Genomic DNA, 19428 nt, shown 5'->3' with positions numbered 1-19428 from the left:
GAGTGAAAACTGGAAGCCAGAATAATTAGCCCTGACCCTGAAAAGTGGCTTACCATTCTTAAAGTAAGTTAATTAATTGCAGTTGGGAATGCACATTGTGCAGTACATGTAAGTGATTTGTTGGCAAATAAATGCCTTTTTTGGCTGTAGAATGGATGCCAAGCGAATTCAAAGACTATATACTGCATAATTATACACAAGATGATTTTAAAAAGGTAAAACCAAGTGCAAGTGTTTATTTGCAGACATGTATAAAAGAATATTCCTCTTACATGTAAGTACTACAGTACATGTACAGTATGCTGGGGATGACAGCGTGGATATCCCATTTATTTTGAAGGACGATGTGGAGATAAACCCCAGTGAGGTCCCTGATTATGTCATCCCAAACACAGAGAAGCTGGAACTTGAGAAGCTGTGGACTGATATTGAGAAATATTATAAATCAAGGCTATTTTCAGAAGAGCACAAAACAGAGTGGAGTACTCTCCTATCAGCTGAGAATGCAAAGTGGAGTCAGAAAGATAGGGCAGCAAGTTGGCCATTGCAAGATATACTTGCTAGAAAAGCAAACCTGAGGGAAAAACAAAAACTACCAGAGTTGGGTGACAATGGCCTAGGATTTTTGGGACAGAAACCTGAGGGGGTTCGAGTAGATGTCGATGACATGGTCAGAAATCAAGTTACCCCAGTACGGGAGGTAAACTGTAAGGTGTAAAAAGATGCAATTGCTTGATTAAAATTGATGCCCCATTCACACCAAACCTTAACGACCATGACTGTTTTGAAGATGTTTAGTTAAACACGCTTTCAAAGTGTTTTCTTTTAAATCATGTATGTATACTGACTTTTGTCAACTACAAATTTAGCACGGGTCAAAACATGTATTCAAAGTCACTCGAAGCTCATGTGACTCATTTTCAGTCAAAATCAAAATGGGTGCCTTGGCATGGCTGGACATCCACCCAGATTCCAAAGGAAAGCGTAATATCCTTTGATATTGACTTTGATGAAAATGGAAAACTGAAAAAAGAGGCAGGGTAGTACTTAAGAAGAAGATACAAGGAGTTACAAAAAAATTAGATGTAGATCAGATTATCTATGAGTTATTCATGTAGTCAATTGTTCCTTAAAGTGCTACTGTGACCAAAAACCAAGTTTTAAGCCTTGATTTCAAAAAGACATCTGTTAAACGGTATTTCAACTGGAATTTTCTTGTTTAATGGCCCACCATTACTAACTTTAACTTCTTGAGAGAACTGGCAAGATTGAGGAGAAAGTGATGTCAAAGACTCAATACATGTAGTTTAAGAATGCAATGCATGTGTGTGCCGCTGAATTAATATGCAGCACGGGAGTTTCGGGCTTTCAAACTTTTAAACTTGTGTTTTGCGTTTACACGCTGAAATTTTAAGCTTAGTGAGTAAATGACACATCAGTTTTCCCTAGATCGAACCCTCAGAGGTCCAATCGGTCTGTTGGAAATGTGAGTATTGGCAGACTGTGAAATCCAAAACTTACACTCAAAGTAAATAGTCTTTGGATAACAGACCAGTCAAGTGTTGAGCAATCACACTTTAAAAATCTGAAGAAAAAAAGGAAGTGATTTTTTGGTCATAGTTACTGTGGCACTTAAACAATAGGGCAATTCTGTAAATCTGCCAGTGATGAAGTAAGAAGCTAAAGTAGTATGTGATCATTAATTTTATCCATCTGGTCTGTCTATGGAAATTCCCATAAAGCTGTTACTGATGTAGTAAAAAGCTTAACAGGGATTACTCTATTTTACTACTAACCACTTGTTGATTTGAAGCACCAAATCAAACATGACTTCATAACATAACATAACAGAAAATCACCTGTGAATTTACATTACAATCAACCAGTCATATTACAATTTGTGTAAAAACTCTCCACTATAAAGGATCAGTCATAACATCACAGATTGCAAAAAGACTTATTTGACAGGGAATCCAACCTTAGGTTTGCTTTTTTTTTTTAGCTTGACTTTTAAAGCAATCTGCTGCTTCCTCTAGTTCCACTTTGTGTGGGCAAATAACAGGTCCAATCGGTCTGTTGGAAAGGTGAGTATTGGCAGACTGTGAAATCCAAAACTTACACTCAAAGTAAATAGTCTTTGGATAACAGACCAGTCAAGTGTTGAGCAATCACACTTTAAAAATCCAAAGAAAAAAAGGAAGTGATTTTTTGGTCATAGTTACTGTGGCACTTAAACAATAGGGTAATTCTGTAAATCTGCCAGTGATGAAGTAAGAAGCTAAAGTAGTATGTGATCATTAATTCTATCCAGCTGGTCTGTCCATGGAAATTCCCATAAAGCTGTTACTGATGTGGTAAAAATTAAGCTTAATTATTGGATCATATTTTATCCAGACCTGTTCATGGAAGTTTCCATAGATGTGCTAGTGATGTGGTTAAAAGTTTACATATGAGATCATATCTTATCCAGGCCTGTTTATGGAAATTTCCATAAAGCTGTTAGTGATGTGGCAAAATTAAGCTTAAGTATGGGATCATATTTTATCCAGACCTGTTCATGGAAATTTCCATAGATCTGCTAGTGATGTGGTTAAAAGTTTAAATATGGGATCATGTCTCATCCAGGCCTGTTTATGGAAATTTCCATAAAGCTGTTAGTGATGTGGCAAAAAGCTTAAGTATGCATGGGATCATATTTTATCCAGACCTGTTTATGGAAATTTCCATAGATCTGCTAGTGATGTGGTTAAGAGTTTACATATAGGATCACATTTTATCCACACCTGTTCATGGAAATTTCAATAGATCTGCTAGTGATGTGGTTGAAAGTTTACATATAGGATAATATTTTATCCAGGCCTGTTTATGGAAATTTCCACAATTAAGCTGTTAGTGATGTGGTAAAAAGCTTAACAGGGATTACTCTATTTTACTATTAACCACTTGTTGATTTGAAGCACCAAATCAAACATGACTTCATAACATAACATAACAGAAAATCACCTGTGAATTTACATTACAATCAACCAGTCATATTACAATTTGTGTAAAAACTCTCCACTATAAAGGATCAGTCATAACATCACAGATTGCAAAAAGACTTATTTGACAGGGAATCCAACCTTAGGTTTGCTATTTTTTTTTTAGCTTGACTTTTAAAGCAATCTGCTGCTTCCTCTAGTTCCACTTTGTGTGAGCAAATAACAGCAGAGCCATACTCTCAACAAACAATACTAAAATTAAGCTTTTCTCCACATTCATAAAATTACCCCCCCCCCCCCCCATCCCAACTAAATTCAGCGGAAAAAAACTTGATCGTGGAGGAGTGGTGGGAAGGGGAAGGGAGGCTGGGGGGTCTATCAGAAACCGCAGCTGACCTATAAGTCCATTTTTTTCACTCCGAACCAGGAAAATGTTATCACACCAATGAAACTTGTGAGCGAATTTCATTTTCCTTTGATACGGTCACACAGGGTGTCCTTCATTGTAACACACGCCTTTGGATCAAAGATTGTGCGCTTCACACCGCCACATTCGGAGCGGAAATCGGAAACGTTTTTGGTAATGATCGGAAGTCGGGGGATTTTTAGGGATATTCAGAAAATATGGAGACGAGAATCACACCCATTTGACAGTCGTACCAGTTCGCTACTCCTTCCTTCAAATGAACTCCAAATCCACAAGTTCATCAGTGGTCGTTATACGATTAACAATGTCATATTTGTACATGATGTTGCGACAATACATAATCGTACAAATGGACCGATTGAAATCAAAGATCTTCCTTATCAACTTCGACGTCATCATGCTTACCAGATCATTGGCACGTAACACAAGGAACTATCAACAAAAGTAATAAAGATGCTAAAAGAGCGCGCGATAGTTAGTTGTTATAGGGCATAGCTCCAATCGTTGAGGATGGTTGATCAAACCAAGAGCTATAGCTGTAATGGACCTCTGTTGCCGTTATTTTTCAAGGAAAGAAATGATTCTCCCAGGTTGACTGCAATTAAGCAATTGCAGAATTGCAGGCTCCAATGGCATTCGAGCCCGTACCTCCCAGATTCTACCTGGCCAGTACTACTAAACTAAACTTCGAAGCTACACTTTGGGACTAAAGGCAAATCTTAAAGGCTTTATCCTTCCCGTAAAGGAATCTGCCTCCAGCTGCTGCATACTTCCTGATTTCCTCTTTATGGAATAAAAACGTGATGAATTTGACGCATTTGGAAGGAAATAAATCTGTCAGAAACACCAAATGATCTGAAATGGGACAACTACACAGCAAGACATGTAAGATCATGCAAAGGGCATAGACGCTATACTCATCATCTAATTAACAATTATTCCATGAGCGCGCGTTGGATATGAGATGATAGATAGCCAACGATGCGCGATCTCATATCCAACAAGCGCGAGTAGAATAATTGTTTTATTAAAAACGCCCCCAAAATATAGAAAACTAGACTACAATAAAAATAAAAAGGCCCAAAAAATGTAGATCATGGTATAATAACTCATAACCCATGATGGCTTAGCCAATCAAAACTCTCGAATTGCATTATCCAATGATCCAGTTTTTAATAACAAGGATTATATAAGCTGAATAAAAGAAACATTTTGATTGTTTTTTACTTATGATCTATTGAAGGACATACGTATAGAGGGCGTCACCATTAATAAGTGTTTTTTGTTTTTTATCGTATTATAGAATTACGACTGGCTACCCTTTTGCTCTATATTTAACAAATAGATTCCATGACGCTATGCGTCTGTGCAGTAAAAGATCACAGAAGACCTTAAACTGTGGGTAAGAATGTCAGCTGCGACTCCTGTGCCGCTTTTTTGTTCTTGGTTTTGTGTTTGGCGTTCAGTTAACAAAACGAAGCTCTTTAGTAAACGGTACCTTAGCAGCAGGGGAGTGAAAACACGAGAGGATTGGGTCGGGTCACGTGATGACGGGCATTCTCCAAGCTGAACGACCCAGACCTCCCGCGTTTTTGCACTTTCGCAACTATCGCTCCTTTCAGTTTTACTAACTAAAAGCCTGAACAGGTTAGCGTCATCTTTTTCTTCCATTACGGAACAGACACACTGTAACGTGGAATCTATTTGTTAAATGGATACTTTAGCGAGAGAGTCACCACTTACATTGCAGCACATACGTACATTTAAAGAGAACAATTGCAGATGTATACTAATGACAGATGACAGGACTCGGCTAGCGTGTTTGCACTCTCTTGTTGGCAATAAGTTTATAAATAACCGATCATGCCCGCCATTTTGAAAGAGGTCAATAAACTGTATTAGAGGGAACTAGGATGTTAATATGTCAGACCAATCGTCTTTTTTGTCGTAGTCCAAGGAAATCTCTGGCGACTTGTACCATCAGAAGGTCTTATTTTAGATCGATATTTAATTGTAGTCATAACGAAGTGGTGACCTAATTATAAAGATGTAAAAAGCATTACTTTAAAATACTGTAATTAGGAAGTCTTGGTTATTTCCTATGGAGCGGAAAGGCTACGCATGCAAATAAAATGTACGTTTTGTGTAATAATATGGATTTGAAGCTCAACGTTATAATGGAAAGAAATAATCCAGTGAACTGTATTAATATATATCAGAGTTGGTTTCAGGCTTCGCAAAAAAGAAAGCAAAAACTTAAGAAAGAGGAGGGAAAAAATTCATCTGAAAAAAAGGGGTCCCGTCTATATTGTTGCGGGTAGTTTGAAAACACACCTGTCTTCTACAGTTAGGTTAACCATCCACACTAATCCACACAAAATTCTCAGCAGCTTTTCAAATTCTTTGCTCAGAAGAGATAAATTTGAGAACATCCGCCTCGCGTTTCGGTTTGAATGGAAAACACCATTAAAGAAACAACCATGTAGCAAACAGACTTGCCAAATCCTGATGCAGGTTTAACAAAACCACCATTACCGGTAACGACTGCATGAATAGGTTGTTCCGCCTTTGGCACAAAGGTAAAGTGGCATTTCTTAAACGCGAAATCAATTGCCTCCAAAAACTTGGCGTTATAATTTCCTTTCACATTATCCCCATGTATCCAGTGTAAAAGCAATCGGAATAAACTATGCCCAAATATGGTTTTTTCCCCCAGTTTGGGGGAAAAAATAGCGTCATTCCGAGCATGCGCCTGCAAGTAATTCAGGACTCTCTCTTTTCCCGGCTGGGTTCCAGGCCCATTTTCAGGGCGGGATAAGAGGGTGTCCTGGAACAGGACTACCACTAGTGACAAGCCCACCTTCATTACTGTATGCGGCTTTCGTTTCGCGGGTAGGACCTCAACCATAACACGATCGTTTGTATGTAGCTTGATCACGTACAGTGATTCAAATCAACAAGATCGATTTTCGCTGGAATTGTACGGTGAATTTAAGTGGAAAAACGTTTCAATTCGTTAAGATTCTCCCACTCCTACGCAACGGAACCCAAGTCAACCTTAGCCAATCTGGCGGCTGCCCCCACCGGCTTGAGAACTATTGCCAGTTAAACGTAGTAGAGAGCACATTGTCGCTGAGTTCAACCCACATGATCCATCACCTTTGACAACTCAACACCCGAGAGTGCTTCGGTTATCGCACATCCAGATCGAAAGTCATGCTGGGTTTCACCTTTATCACTTCTCATTTCCTTTAGGTACACTTTGAGACTGGTCTAAGCCACCGAAGAGCTAGAGGGTTCATTAATTATGGCCAGGAGATCACATGATCTTGCTATGACCCAATGGGGATTCGTTGGACGGAACAGGTAGCCGCCCCTCAGTTTAACTTTCAAACTGAGTTGCTCGGCAATAGCCAAGTACTGTTCAATGCCAAGCTTGGTCTGAGGATTCCGTTGAATGCCGAATAGATTTGAACTGCGATCTCTGTCAAAATCTCTTGTCCCAGAGATTATCGCACATTGGAACTGAATTCATCCTTACTGTGTCGACTGTCCACAATAAATTAATACCTCTCGATTTGAAGGCCTTTTAAGGGGCACCCAACGATAATCTTCGGTGAAATATGTGTTCCGGAGAGTCAAACTATTCTAATAATTTCGTTACAAGGAGCCCAGAAATGTCTCTCAAGAGCTTTTAGCTTATTTTTTTTTATCGCAATAGTGCAATTATAGCAAGGGGAATTTATCTTTAAATCTAAAAGCTTAGAAATTCAACCAAGCTTTATCACAAAACGAAAACCCCTATCAAACTGAAAATTTGTGAAAAGATAAGTCTTTGCCTGTTGTAATAAGTAACTAACGTCACGTGAAATCCAAGAATATGGTCAACCTTTTTTTGTTTTGGTTGTCACGTGATTGCCCGAACGCACGTCCGTCCGTCCGTACAGCCCCTGGGGGAGGGGGTGGGAGACTAAGAAAGGGAAGGGAGGGGAGTCTCGCTAATGCAACTTTGAGGCGCGGATGGGAGACCTTTCTTGGCAGGAAACGTTTGTGCAGCCCGCCCGTCATGTCTCCTTCTTAATGCGTGCCTCGCTGCCTCAAATATTTTGTAAAACTCGTTGAAAAAGCGAAGAGGGCCTGAAAACGTTTCCTTTCCGTGTTGAAAGAGATCATGGCATATACCAACAATCACACACCACCATTCAAGCTTACAGTAGTTTTCTTGTTTATCAGTAGCTGTTTCGTCAGGCAAATTGAAGCTATCGACGCCGTATAAATTTATATTGGATTGCAGTACATTTTACCAGCAACGAATGCACTTTTAAGTACAGGGGTGAAACAAGGATTTTTCATGGAGGGTGGCTGATATAATCGGCCACCAAACTATACATTAATATATTATACGTCGTCCGACGTTTGTCCCTAAATTTCGTAATTTAGGAAGGTCACGTCGGAGACTGTAACAAACTTTTAAAACGACACGAAATAAAAGAAGTAGACGCTAATAAAAATACTTTACTGACCTAGTCGGCCAAAAGTGTAAACTCCGTCAATCGCCTAGGGTGCAGCGCCACAAATTTCTCACAAACCACACTTTTATCGAGGGTAACTGCATTTGCATGCATGGCGATGACGGCCAAATTTGAGAGAGGTTCGGTGGTCATTGTACATATGTGTTGCAAAGCCAAGGACTAATAATAATGTTGTATGTGAGGTCCCTCAAGGTTCTGTACTTAGCCCTTTTATTTATTATTCCTCTTATACATTAATGATCTGTTTCTTTCTTAAAATTATCTTTCATTCATTCTCTTTGCTGACGACACCAATATTTTTCTTTGTCATAAAGACTTGGCTTCTTTAGCAAGAATGGTTAATCAAGAGCTTTCTCATGTCTCCTACTGTTCATCTTGAGAAATCCAAATTCATTATCTTCCATCCAGGACGTAAACAGTTCAATCCTTCAGAATTAAAAATCTTAATAAATAACACCCCTATAGCACGGGTACAGGAACATAAATTTCTTTGAATAATTATTCACGAACCCACCCCCCTTCCCAATATCAAGCAAAAATAAAAACAAGAAGTAAAACATCTGTCATGATACGGTTGATCCACGCTTATTCGTTTTTTTATATTTCGTCGAGAATTCTGAAAGTAGCATTCCCGCGCTTCAAGATTTCAAAATTTTCTGGTGGAAAATTTCCCCAGAACCCCCTACAAGTTAACGTCTCCGGAGATAAGATAACATAACTTTATTTATACACGGTGTTTCCATCACTTGATTTAGTTCATTATCTATAGTAGTATATCTATCTACCTTATCACAATAAAATTTAATAATAACAATTCAAATAAAAGAAATAAATAAAAATTCTGCTTTTCATGGAGGCCGTGTCTAAAATTTACTTTGCTTGTTAGCCCCCCAGCACAAAATACACTCCACAGTCGCTGACCCTACCCACCTATTTTCCTCCGTATGTCGGTTAGAGAAACTAGTTTGCCAGAATTGAGAAACCTTTTAATTTTTTTAGTAAAAATTGAAATGGCAATTTAAAAACTTGAACTATCTTGAGTTTACAAGGAAATGATTCCTTTGTTGTCGTGTGTTTGCCAGATTTGTTCGCAAATATCCCAACTGTTTGTTTTGGTTTTGTGGTTTTGCGGTTACTAGTCACGCGTGACAGACTCCCGAATACGTTTGAATTTTTAACGCATGCTCAATACGAAATGTCAAGGCGGCTGGCAGAGTCTTCTTTCCTCTTCGCGACTTATCTAGGAAGATCGAAAAGAGACTCTGCTCACAGGGTATTGGCAGTAGCACAATTGCGACTTCGTTACACACACGGCACTTACCTTACAGAACCTAACGAAACAAACGCTAACCTGACACCTACTACTACAGTGACTATACCCTACATCAAAGGAACTTCTGAAATTGTCGCTAGGATCTTACAGCCTTACAACATCCGTGTTGCCCACAGACCCATCACTACCTTACGAAAACAACTGACTAACGTCAAAGACAAAGACCGACCTAAGGGCAGACAAGGAAAAGTTTATAAGATCAAATGCTGCGACTGGCAGGCCACTTACATCGGTGAGACCGGCAGGAATTTGAACACAGACGAGCGACGAGGAACGGTGACATCAACAATACTGACTTGAAGCAACTCTGGACGGCGATCCCGAGGAGGTCAACCGGAAGTGAAAATGGCCTTGTTGACAGCTATTTGCATAACACCCTTGCCGTCCTCCTCACGTCGCGGTGGTCATTACCACAAGTTTTGCTGTGTCTCGAGAACGTGAGTTTGTTTTTTTAATTTTTAATTTTTAATTTTACCTTTGAAATCCGTGTTTTTTTTTTTTCAGCCAAATCTGGATTATGTTCAAAACTAGCGATATCGCATCGCATGGGCGAAAGCTTTGATTTTTTCTTCCAAAGCGCGCTATCAAGTCCGAATATCGACAAGGGTGAGCAAGTCTCCTCAGAAGCATGCAAAGGCCTTCCATACCATCGCAGGTGGAACGCTGTCGGCATTTGAAAACATCTGGAATCTGAAGGGCTTCAGTTAAAGCAGGCAGGTCATGTTTATTTACTCTGAACTCAGCAACACACACTCTGAATTCTCCATTTCATCAAAGTCAAATGTATATTCGTCGTACGGCAAATCAAGGTTTTTGGAACGGTTTAGACATACAGAAGTAGATACTCGTCTTCTGAAATCAAATCATCGCATAGCGCCGCTGTTAACATGTTTCTCGCATCCCTAAAAGAAGCCATAGCGAAGCGAAACCTGACCGACTCGACCTCTGCTTGCTTAAGTTTAACCTATTGGCGCCAAAGGACGGCGTTTTAGCCCCATTCCCCGTCGCCATGGTTTGCTGTCCCTAACAATATTGCTGAACACCATATACAGACAAACCACAGAATCGACTGGGACTCTGCTGCATGTGTCACCTACAGCACGAATTACTCCCAACGGATCGTACTGGAAATCTAGTTTACTAACTTAGAACAGACACCAACTTCCTTCACCCTACAGACGACTCATCGACGACATCAACAGACAAATAACACACTGATTTACTCTACCACAGTACCGTCTAACGTATTCTACGATACACGTACAGACCTTAGACCTAAAGACGGATCTAAACGTACCAATCACTGTTTAGTCTTCCCAGCCAAGTACATCTCGGCTCAACTGACAGTCGTTGCTTCTTACTCAGCTCACGAGTAAGCAGAACATTGGCGAGTTTGCTCTGGGCATAGGCCTCCCCTGGATTGTATTCTTTCTTGTTTAGTTTGCAAATCATCAAAGTGTATTTTTCCTCTGGTGTGGGCCAAAGGGCTGACATTTATTATGCGACTTTGTTGGGATCGCTGCAGTAGATCTAAGCGGAGATTCGCAAGAAGGAATGCCATAAATGGTTGACGCCCAATTGCATTTCAAACCTATCCTCTGTTTTCCCATATGGCCAGCGCATGATTCCTGCATTATTATGCGTCGGGTCTAAAACACAGGTCACATTATTATGAGAATGTCCAGCCGTTCTTCAGTATCGTTGATATCACGGCAAAATTCCCAACTAACTTCAACAACTACAAGTCCACCTCCTTTTCAAGCAGTTCTTCAGTATTTCGCGCGTCGGCGACTTCTTGTGGTTTCGGTACATTTCTACAAGCAAGGATAACCCGAGCCCCTCTACCAGCAGTGAGATCAAGGGCAGTTTCTTGTCCATTTTCAGAGTTTTCAATTTTCCCTCTTTGGGCGGAAACCTCCCGTTTTTGCTTAGTATTGTCCAGGCTTTTAAAACAAACTCTTCCTAGCCAAAGAAAGGAGTTTCCTTTGTTTAACCAGTCGTTTTAGCACAATTCTTTGCCATTTTTCTGTGGTTTTTCAGCCATTTTTACCCTTTTGGCATCCTAGCATGAACCTGCGGTAATGTTGGGCGAGATAGTGCTCTGGTTCATGTTACATTCGACTGTTGCTACATTCCCCATGCAAACGACAGGCCATGGAAGCAAATATGGGCGCGGCTACAACGCCCATAAACCTCTCTCTTTCTAGTTTACATAAATATATGTTTGCAGAGGCAAAATTCATGTACAGTCGACAAACAACTCCCCTTCCGCTTATGTCAGACCTGAAGAGCGTATAACCGGTGGTCATATTTGTACAATTCTCTCGCGTTGGTCATTTTACGTCTCCGATGTTTGCTGCAAAAGTAAGCTGACAGCAATCCAGTGCTTTCAAGGTCTCGTGGGAGACTGTATTATACCCAGTCTCCATGCAAGCAACTCGGTCAGTTATTCCGATTTGATAAATACATACTTAACAATTTATTATTGCACATTCGCAACAGATATGAGGTGGTAAGGAGCCAAAGATGCACTTAGCGACGAGTTGGGTATAAGCAATTTCGTATCTAATTATTTTATTAAATTCTCCGGCATTGTGTTAATTTTTTTGTGGCTGAAACTTTAGTTGGCCTCCCGCCGAAAGTTTCAGTTTAGACAAAATCGACATCTGCATCAGCACGCAAAATCCACACAGCAACTCGCAACACGTCTCAACGGGGTTGCGCGCAACAATGTTGCATGATGTTGCGTGAATTAGTCTTTAGGTCGAACGTAATGGCTGCTAACCGAGATTTAGTGGCGCGAATGAGAAAGCTGGAAATGAAAATTTAATAAAAAAGCACTGTCTCCATTCGCCCTGTTTACCACCTCGTCTCCAACATGGGCTCATGGAATAATCGGACATAGGTTTTAGCTTTTAAAGAATTAGAACTTTTCAGCTGAAGCAGGCCGAACGGTCAAATGTGCTGTTAATCCTTCGTTTTGGCAGGTCTTTTGCCCTTGTTTTATTAGGCATTTGAGCAATAAACCATGGTTTATAAGCTGATAAATCACGCGAGGTGCTGGAAGAATACGCGTTCGTTTTCCCAAAAACCGAAAAAAGTACTATCTGACTCTTCTCTAAGCTTCGCTTTATTCGTCTTTCACATCACAGGAACATCGAAACTCACGAGTACCTCGCGTTTCAGTTTCGCGCGTGTTCTTCGTTCCCAGAGTTCAGAGCGTACTTACTAAGCATTACATCATCTATAATAGAACATTCGCAAAACGCGGAATAACAACATTGTCACGCACGTTCCTAAAAAACTCCGTACTTAAAGAGACTAAAAGACTACTAAGAAACTAGATATATGAGACAGTTTCTAAATGTTAAATGTCCAATAGAGTGTTTTCACCTGACGTCACGGTGGCCATGTTTGTGTACAGAACAATAGCGAGAAAGTCTTTTGGGAATTTGACTCGCCCCAGCTCTATTATTGTGCAAAACTCGTTCGATATTTCGCAAATGGTTTGGATACCAACATGGCCGTCTCTGCATCACGTGAGTGAAAACACTCTATAAGTTCAGCTTTCGACAATACGATTTACCAACATCCCGAGTGGTTTATGAGCACCACAGTGAGTGAATCACCCTGGTGAATGAGTGGTTTATTGCTATTATATATAATTACAAGAGTTTACCGGCACAATAAATCTTAGCTTATTGAGCGCACGCATTGATGCATTGATTTTTTTGTTATCTACAATTTATTTTTTCCCAAAACTATGTGAGTTTCTGGTGAATGTGACATTTCCTGAGTACTTTACCAGCTTCCAGTTGAGGCGTTCCTGTCATTCGGCACATTATTTTATTCAATTAACGGAAACTTTTCCAAAGCAACACCTTTCCAAAATTTGTCAATTTTCAGATAAGGATATGCATAAAAAAAAGTATATACTGTTGGGGTTACACAGTTGTGTTTCGTATGGTGACAAAGTGACCACACTCTTCTATGGAGGCAAGTGGTGGATAAATCGTGCCGTACTTTCGTTTCGTTGTTCTCTCAACTTGTTTCGTCGGGCTACTTCGTTTTGTATTTTGCTCGACAAACAATTCGCCTCTAGACTATTCACTGTCCCATATTTTCCCATCTGGTTGAAGAGGTTCATAGCCGCCACCTTGGCTAAAAGTTCTTGTCAATGTCATGCAATTCCGAGTAAGGCTTTCACTAAGCATTATTGTGGGAATTTTTGGTCTTGTAACTTGTTTTAGAATCATTTGAGTAAAGTGTTATCTTATGATCATATTGGGATACATGTATATTGAAAACTGAGACAGGTCGATTCTTCGTGCAATGGCTATTTCCCTGCAACAGAGCCAACTAATTCTCGCAAGAGAAGATAGTTTGCTATGTTCATAACCTTTACTCCACCGGCTGTAGTTATTGTGTGATAAACATGTACTTCTCCCTCGATGTCAAAAATGTTATTGTGAGACAGGTGCTCCGAAAGGTCTTCCTATATCTAAGCGCCTGATCTGTGGAAAAGAATGTTTTTAAACATTTATTTGGTTTTTTTAAAACAACAATAGGTTGAATTTAAATTGAACCCTAATTAATATTAGCTTTGGCTCTCGAGTAACCACTTTAATTTGCTCAAGTCGATTCTTTTGCAGAAATTTCCTGGAAATCATCATTATATTCGGCTGCTTTTGGCACATTTCACCTGCTTCAGACTGGACTCGTGAGAGTCGGTGGTCTCTTGTGTCGACAAAGATTTTCTCATTGAATGCAACGTAAGCTTCTCAGTAACACCCGATATTATAATTAAGACTTTCGTTCCTGGACCACGTACACGAGATGACTTATGGAAAAGGCGGCATCCGTCCCATCTTTGTCCGGTCCGGGCCCATTGTTCGGCTGTTGTATAACAGGCTTTGAACGTTAGTTAATATGAGATACATTTTAACTCTAGTGGCATGTTCCTTATAGTTTTCATATTCCTAATTCTGTGTTATGGTGCTCGAACTGTAGCGTAAACTATATCTATATCATTCAGTTATTCTGGACTTGCACTGTAACGTCCCGTTTTTGAATGGCTGATTCGTGACAAAGCTTTTTCTACGCTGGACTTGTCACCATCATTAGTTGTTGGTCTAAAGCCTCAATTAATTCAAAACAAGATTCACTACTTTTTATTTTTGGTCGCGAGGTATTACATTTGGACCTGTAGAACACGCAGTCAATTGCAATGTCCTAAAATAGAAGGCTTCACCCATTCCTCTCACATTACAATCCTACGACTTGTAATTGAAGGAATCTAATTACTTTTTGTGTTGCAAAGGGCTTTTTTTTCCCCTTTGTATATATCTATTTTTTTCTCTTTGTATATTATATTTTCTTTCTACTTTGCATCATTGCTTTGTATGGTGTAAATTAATACCCTTTGGCTTGTTAAGTAGGTAGGGTTCGTAAGTACTGTTAGTATTGTAAGTATAGTAAGTATTGTTAATAATGCAAGTATAGTAAGCTTTGTTCATTAAAATTTAAAATATAAAATATATATATATTAAAAAAAACTATATCTATCCGAAAATGTAATGAATATATGCTAATGCGAGCACTGCCCAAGCCTATTCTGCTTTTTAATTAGGTGTTACATGATGCATGATTTGTATGTGTCTGACATGTCGGCCCGGGTAATGATTTTACTCGACAATTTATTTGTGTGAGCGGCCGAGCAAGTGCGAAGTCACGAACGTTAGAGACGATTTCCCACAGCAGCCGAGCAGTTTAGGAGAGATACAACAACAAATCAGAGAGGGAGAGAGAGAAACGAGAAGGGAGAAAAGAGGGCAAAGAGGACTTGAGAGTAGACAAAGAACAATAAAAGGAAGGAAGAGATAGAAGGAGAGAGAACGCTGCCTGGACTTTGACGCTGGGAAGACAGCAGAAGTCAAGGAAATACCGCGAACACCTCAAGAAGAAAAAACCATGGAAAGGAAGAAGCAAGAAGCAAGAAGAAAAGGAAGACAACAACACTGTAAGCAAACATAATGTATTCCTCTGTTTTATCGATCTTTAACGAATATTTCATCACCATATCGTCTACGGCTTCATTGCGAACTCACAAATTGATCAGCTTCCAGTTGGCTTGACAACTCAATTGGCAGAGCACTGCAACGGTATCGCAGAGGTCATGGGGTCGTATCCCGTTCAAGCCGAATTTTTTTAAGGCTTTCCTTTGTATCGTTCAAAACTGCAATGATCTAACTTAACTTGTTTCATTGCCGCAGTTCAAATAAACCTTATTCCAAAATGGCAATCATTTTAGTAAACTTTTGTTTGCTTGTTATCCCTTCTTGCCTCGTTCAAGGTTAAATATTCTTTTGAATTTTAAGTTTAATTAAGAACGAGGCAAAAATGGCTACTTTGCTAAAAAACAAAAGAATACTAGAAAGGTGGCCATTTTGGAATACATATAATTGGTTCAATTGGTTCCATCACCGAATCTTTTGTATTTTCAATTTCCGCGGGATAAGGGGAACGTGGGTTCTTTACAACAACGTGTCCCGACACATTTTTCCACTTAAAGTTCATATTTTGCGCCCGAGCTGAAACCGGTGTTTCTAAAACCGGGCTTACATTTTAAGTCCGGCAAACGGTCTAAAACATCCATGTAATGGTTATCATTTTTCAGCCGCGGCTGAAAAAGGAACGTGAGTATGCGCGTCGATTGTGTTTTTGCATCTCAGTAAATTTTCCAATGGATATTTGCGTTTTGCGCCTGGTCTGAAATTGAGCATGTAATCGCAACAAAATTTCAGCACGGTGACTTGGGTAGAACGAAATTTCCGCGCTATTTTCTTGTTCAAATCTTCATTTCCTTCTGATGTTTAGGGTCAGGTTATGTGCTACGTCTATTGTAACCAATTTACGAAACTGTCCAGCAAGGGAGCGGTTACGGGTGGTCGTTAGAAATCCGATTTACAGACAAAGACATGTACATTGAAACGCAGGTGCGATAGATGCATAAATTAAATGTGAATTTACGTCACATGCACAATGTGCTGTTGGCGCTAAAGCAGTTGTGCGTATCCATACGTAATCTCCTGCTTCAACGTGATTACATAGAATCAGTTCATTCTAGCAAGAGAATGGTAAACGTTGTTACAAACTATACATTTGTTGGTAATGCTTCATTTCAAGATCTGTGGGACACGAAAAACAGGATATTATATCGTCACTCTCTACAAAATAGATCATGTCCGCCGGAAGTAGATCATGTCCGCCGGAAGTTCGTCAGCGCTGTGGTATTTCCTCCCCTCATTCAAGAGCAATTTGTTGATGTGGATTCAGTTCGGAATGGCCTGTTGACCAATAACAGCCCCTCAATGCAATCAATCACTCGAATCGTGAACTGCAATCAATCACAATCAGTCACTTCTGACGCCTCACTGACTGTCAGTCGGCTCCTTTGAGTTACATGCGCTTTTTCAGTCACGAGCCTATTGATTTGTGGGTTTCCCCGTTCTGGTTAAATGAAAGGTAATTAATATACACTTAAAGGGAAACCGTCACGAGAAGCGCATGCGCTAGCGTCTTGAGAAAACTTGAAAAGTGTTAGGTTAACTTTTTTCAAGTTGAATCGACAAATTCAAAATGGTGTCCACTGGGGAGGGCCATGGTAGACAAAGGAGAAACTCCGGCGAATATACGTGACTCACGCGTGAATCCATGATGGCGGCTAGAATTTTCCGTGGGCTCGAGAGCAAACAAACTCGAGCATGCGCAGCTCATGACGGCGCCCCTTTAAGAGCTCAGTATCACTGACAATATTTTCAAATCGTTTCTTTGTGGAGAGTGGTTTCAGCAGTATTTGTTCCCAATAATTCACAAGCAAGTGTTGGCGAACGAATCGAATCAAAGGAGACGCTTGAAAATTGAGCTGCCAGGCTGGTTGCGTGGGAGACATTAAGGAGCTTAAGCACGCCCGTTTTTGAGACGCGGACGGCAACCGGAAGTGAATATTTCGCTCGCCAGGATAGAGGTCTCTCCCAGATTTTTAAACTTAGGGCCTTTAATAGTGCAAAGATACTTTGCGGTATAAATGTCGTTGTGTGAAGACAAGTTAAAAGAGAGAACAACTCACTTCCGGTTGCCGTGCGTGGGTTTCCGAATTACTTACCGACTTCCTGTCAAACTGCCATTGTTTTGCAAGCGACCAATCAGAAAAATAGTTCAAGTCCATTATCCCAGAGTCTTTCCGGGCGCTCACCTACTGATCAAAATGCCGAGGACTCTGGGTACGAGATTTATCATCCACCAATCAGACCCTTTCCTGGCCAAATAGAGAAGACAGAATGAATTATATTTGGAAACGGTGGATGCGAATATGTTCTTTCTATCGGCGTGTCATCTATTTATTATTATTATTATCATCATCATCATCATCATTATTATTATTATTATTATTATTATTATTATTATTATTATTATTAGAGCGTTTTAAAGTTTAAAACAAAAGTGAAGGGTAAGCGGTAGAGAGGCGGAACCATCAATGCATAAATAAAATCTGAATTTGCGTCACATACATGACCGGTGTTAGCAACGGAAATCGTGCTTAGGACTTCTGAGTGATATAAGACATTCCACTCAATGACGAGGCTAGTTGGGCTAATTAGCGTAAAGACAAGAAAATAATTTATCGGTTGCCATACATCAACAGGCACTGCGCGGGCCGAACTGAAACGGTAACGCAACTGTGTGTTCGTTCCATTGTCATTAACTGAACCGGGTTAACGCACCACTACCCATCCTATTTAGATACCAGAATCAGCTGGTGTTAACAAGACTGTATGGCTGAGACGCTTCGATCAGAGTGGGGCTACATAACTGGGGTAAGTACCTCTTGGTCTTTCAGTGAATTTAGGCCATCGCTTAACTGCTGCTATTTCGTTCATCAACATGGAAATACTGGGATCAATAGCTGTTATTACAGTTGAGCCCACGGGTAAGCCGTTTGAGTTTCAGAAGGCGCCCAAACGAGGTTTTCGGGTCAAAACAAGAATTTCTTATAGAAGGTCTGTCTGATATCCTGACTTTTTACTGTTTCCTTCGCCCTTTTTTCGAGTAATTAGAGGTTTTTCTGAGCAAATTTTATCGTGGAAAGTATGGAAAGGCACTTTATAGGATATGCATGTGTTTGTAGGCGACGTGGTAGCGTTATACTCGTAACCATGTCAACCCACGGTTTCATAAAACAGAGACTGATATTTCGATACGCACAATTTATTTCGGACCTCGCTGGAACTTGCTGTGGCAATAAAAAACTTGAACTCTTCGATTCGAAACAATAGAGGTTTATGAACTTGAATTCCTTAAGCCGTGTGGCTGAGAGTTCTTGAATATTCTTATGTGGGTAGAACTAGCTAGAACTTAAAAGAGAAAAAACAATACTACCTTTAACAACATTCTAAACTGTGATACAAGGCTGATCACGCGGTGAATAAAAATCGAAGAAAGAACAAATAAAATGCACTTCACCAAACGATGAGATTAAAAACCTTATTCTGTACAAAACTGGAAAATTCTGAACTTACTCTAGTCTCCCAGCTGTGAATGTTTCCTTACATTTTGATCCGTGAGAGATGATCTCTAGCCTTCCAGTTGATGTGAGAGCTATAATTGTAGGTATAATTAATCAAATAAGTTACTTTTCAAGGAAAACAACGACTTATTTCTCGGTACAACATGCAAGAAACGTGAGACCTTATGAATGACAAAAGTATTAAATTGTCACGAAAGCTGATTATTGGGCGTGGAAAACTCAGAAACAGTGTTAACTTAAGTAACAACCTCAAATGTTCGAAACTATCGATGGCAGCTTCCATTATACTGCGTGTTTACCCAAAAAATATCAAATTTAATTTTGATCTCAAATTTATTGTACGGGTCAAACATTTTATTCTACGCACGAGTTGTCATAACGCACGGGTTATCTATTCGCATGCAGTTGGCTCATAACACAAAGGAAGTGATTGCTTAAGTAATTCCAATAACTAATTACACTTCTATGGCATCGTTTCCTTTCCCCACATCAGTACTTTCGATTGTTTCAATAACAATGGAATTAGTTGCGGTGACATGACAGTTTGCCCATGCGCACAGAAGTGAAGC

At 39.9% G+C, this 19428-nt stretch overlaps 1 protein-coding gene and 1 pseudogene across 7 annotated transcripts in view; both read left to right on the top strand.

Moving 5' to 3' along the window:
• Window positions 1-5425, top strand: part of LOC138026458 (uncharacterized) — a 9848-nt gene extending 4423 nt beyond the window's left edge. Inside the window, exons 4-6 of one of the 7 annotated variants that reach the window (XR_011127267.1) lie at window positions 341-700; window positions 2003-2084; window positions 3474-5425. Coding sequence is in view for 2 of the 7 variants with exons in the window: in XM_068873823.1 (XP_068729924.1) it covers window positions 341-718 (378 nt within the window). In the remaining 5 variants the exon portion in view is untranslated. Of the gene's footprint in view, window positions 64-340 lie in introns of all 7 variants that reach the window. The other 6 variants (XR_011127268.1, XR_011127269.1, XR_011127266.1 and 3 more) reach the window with 6 other exon arrangements.
• A 9536-nt stretch (window positions 5426-14961) lies between these two features.
• LOC138027530 (uncharacterized) overlaps window positions 14962-19428 on the top strand; it is a 34208-nt pseudogene continuing 29741 nt past the window's right edge.

Source organism: Montipora capricornis, chromosome 12, assembly GCF_036669925.1.
Source record: "Montipora capricornis isolate CH-2021 chromosome 12, ASM3666992v2, whole genome shotgun sequence".
NCBI classification, from domain to species: domain Eukaryota; kingdom Metazoa; phylum Cnidaria; class Anthozoa; order Scleractinia; family Acroporidae; genus Montipora; species Montipora capricornis.
The sequence above is the reverse complement of the archived record's forward strand: the minus strand, read 5'-3'. Positions and strand labels throughout refer to the sequence as shown.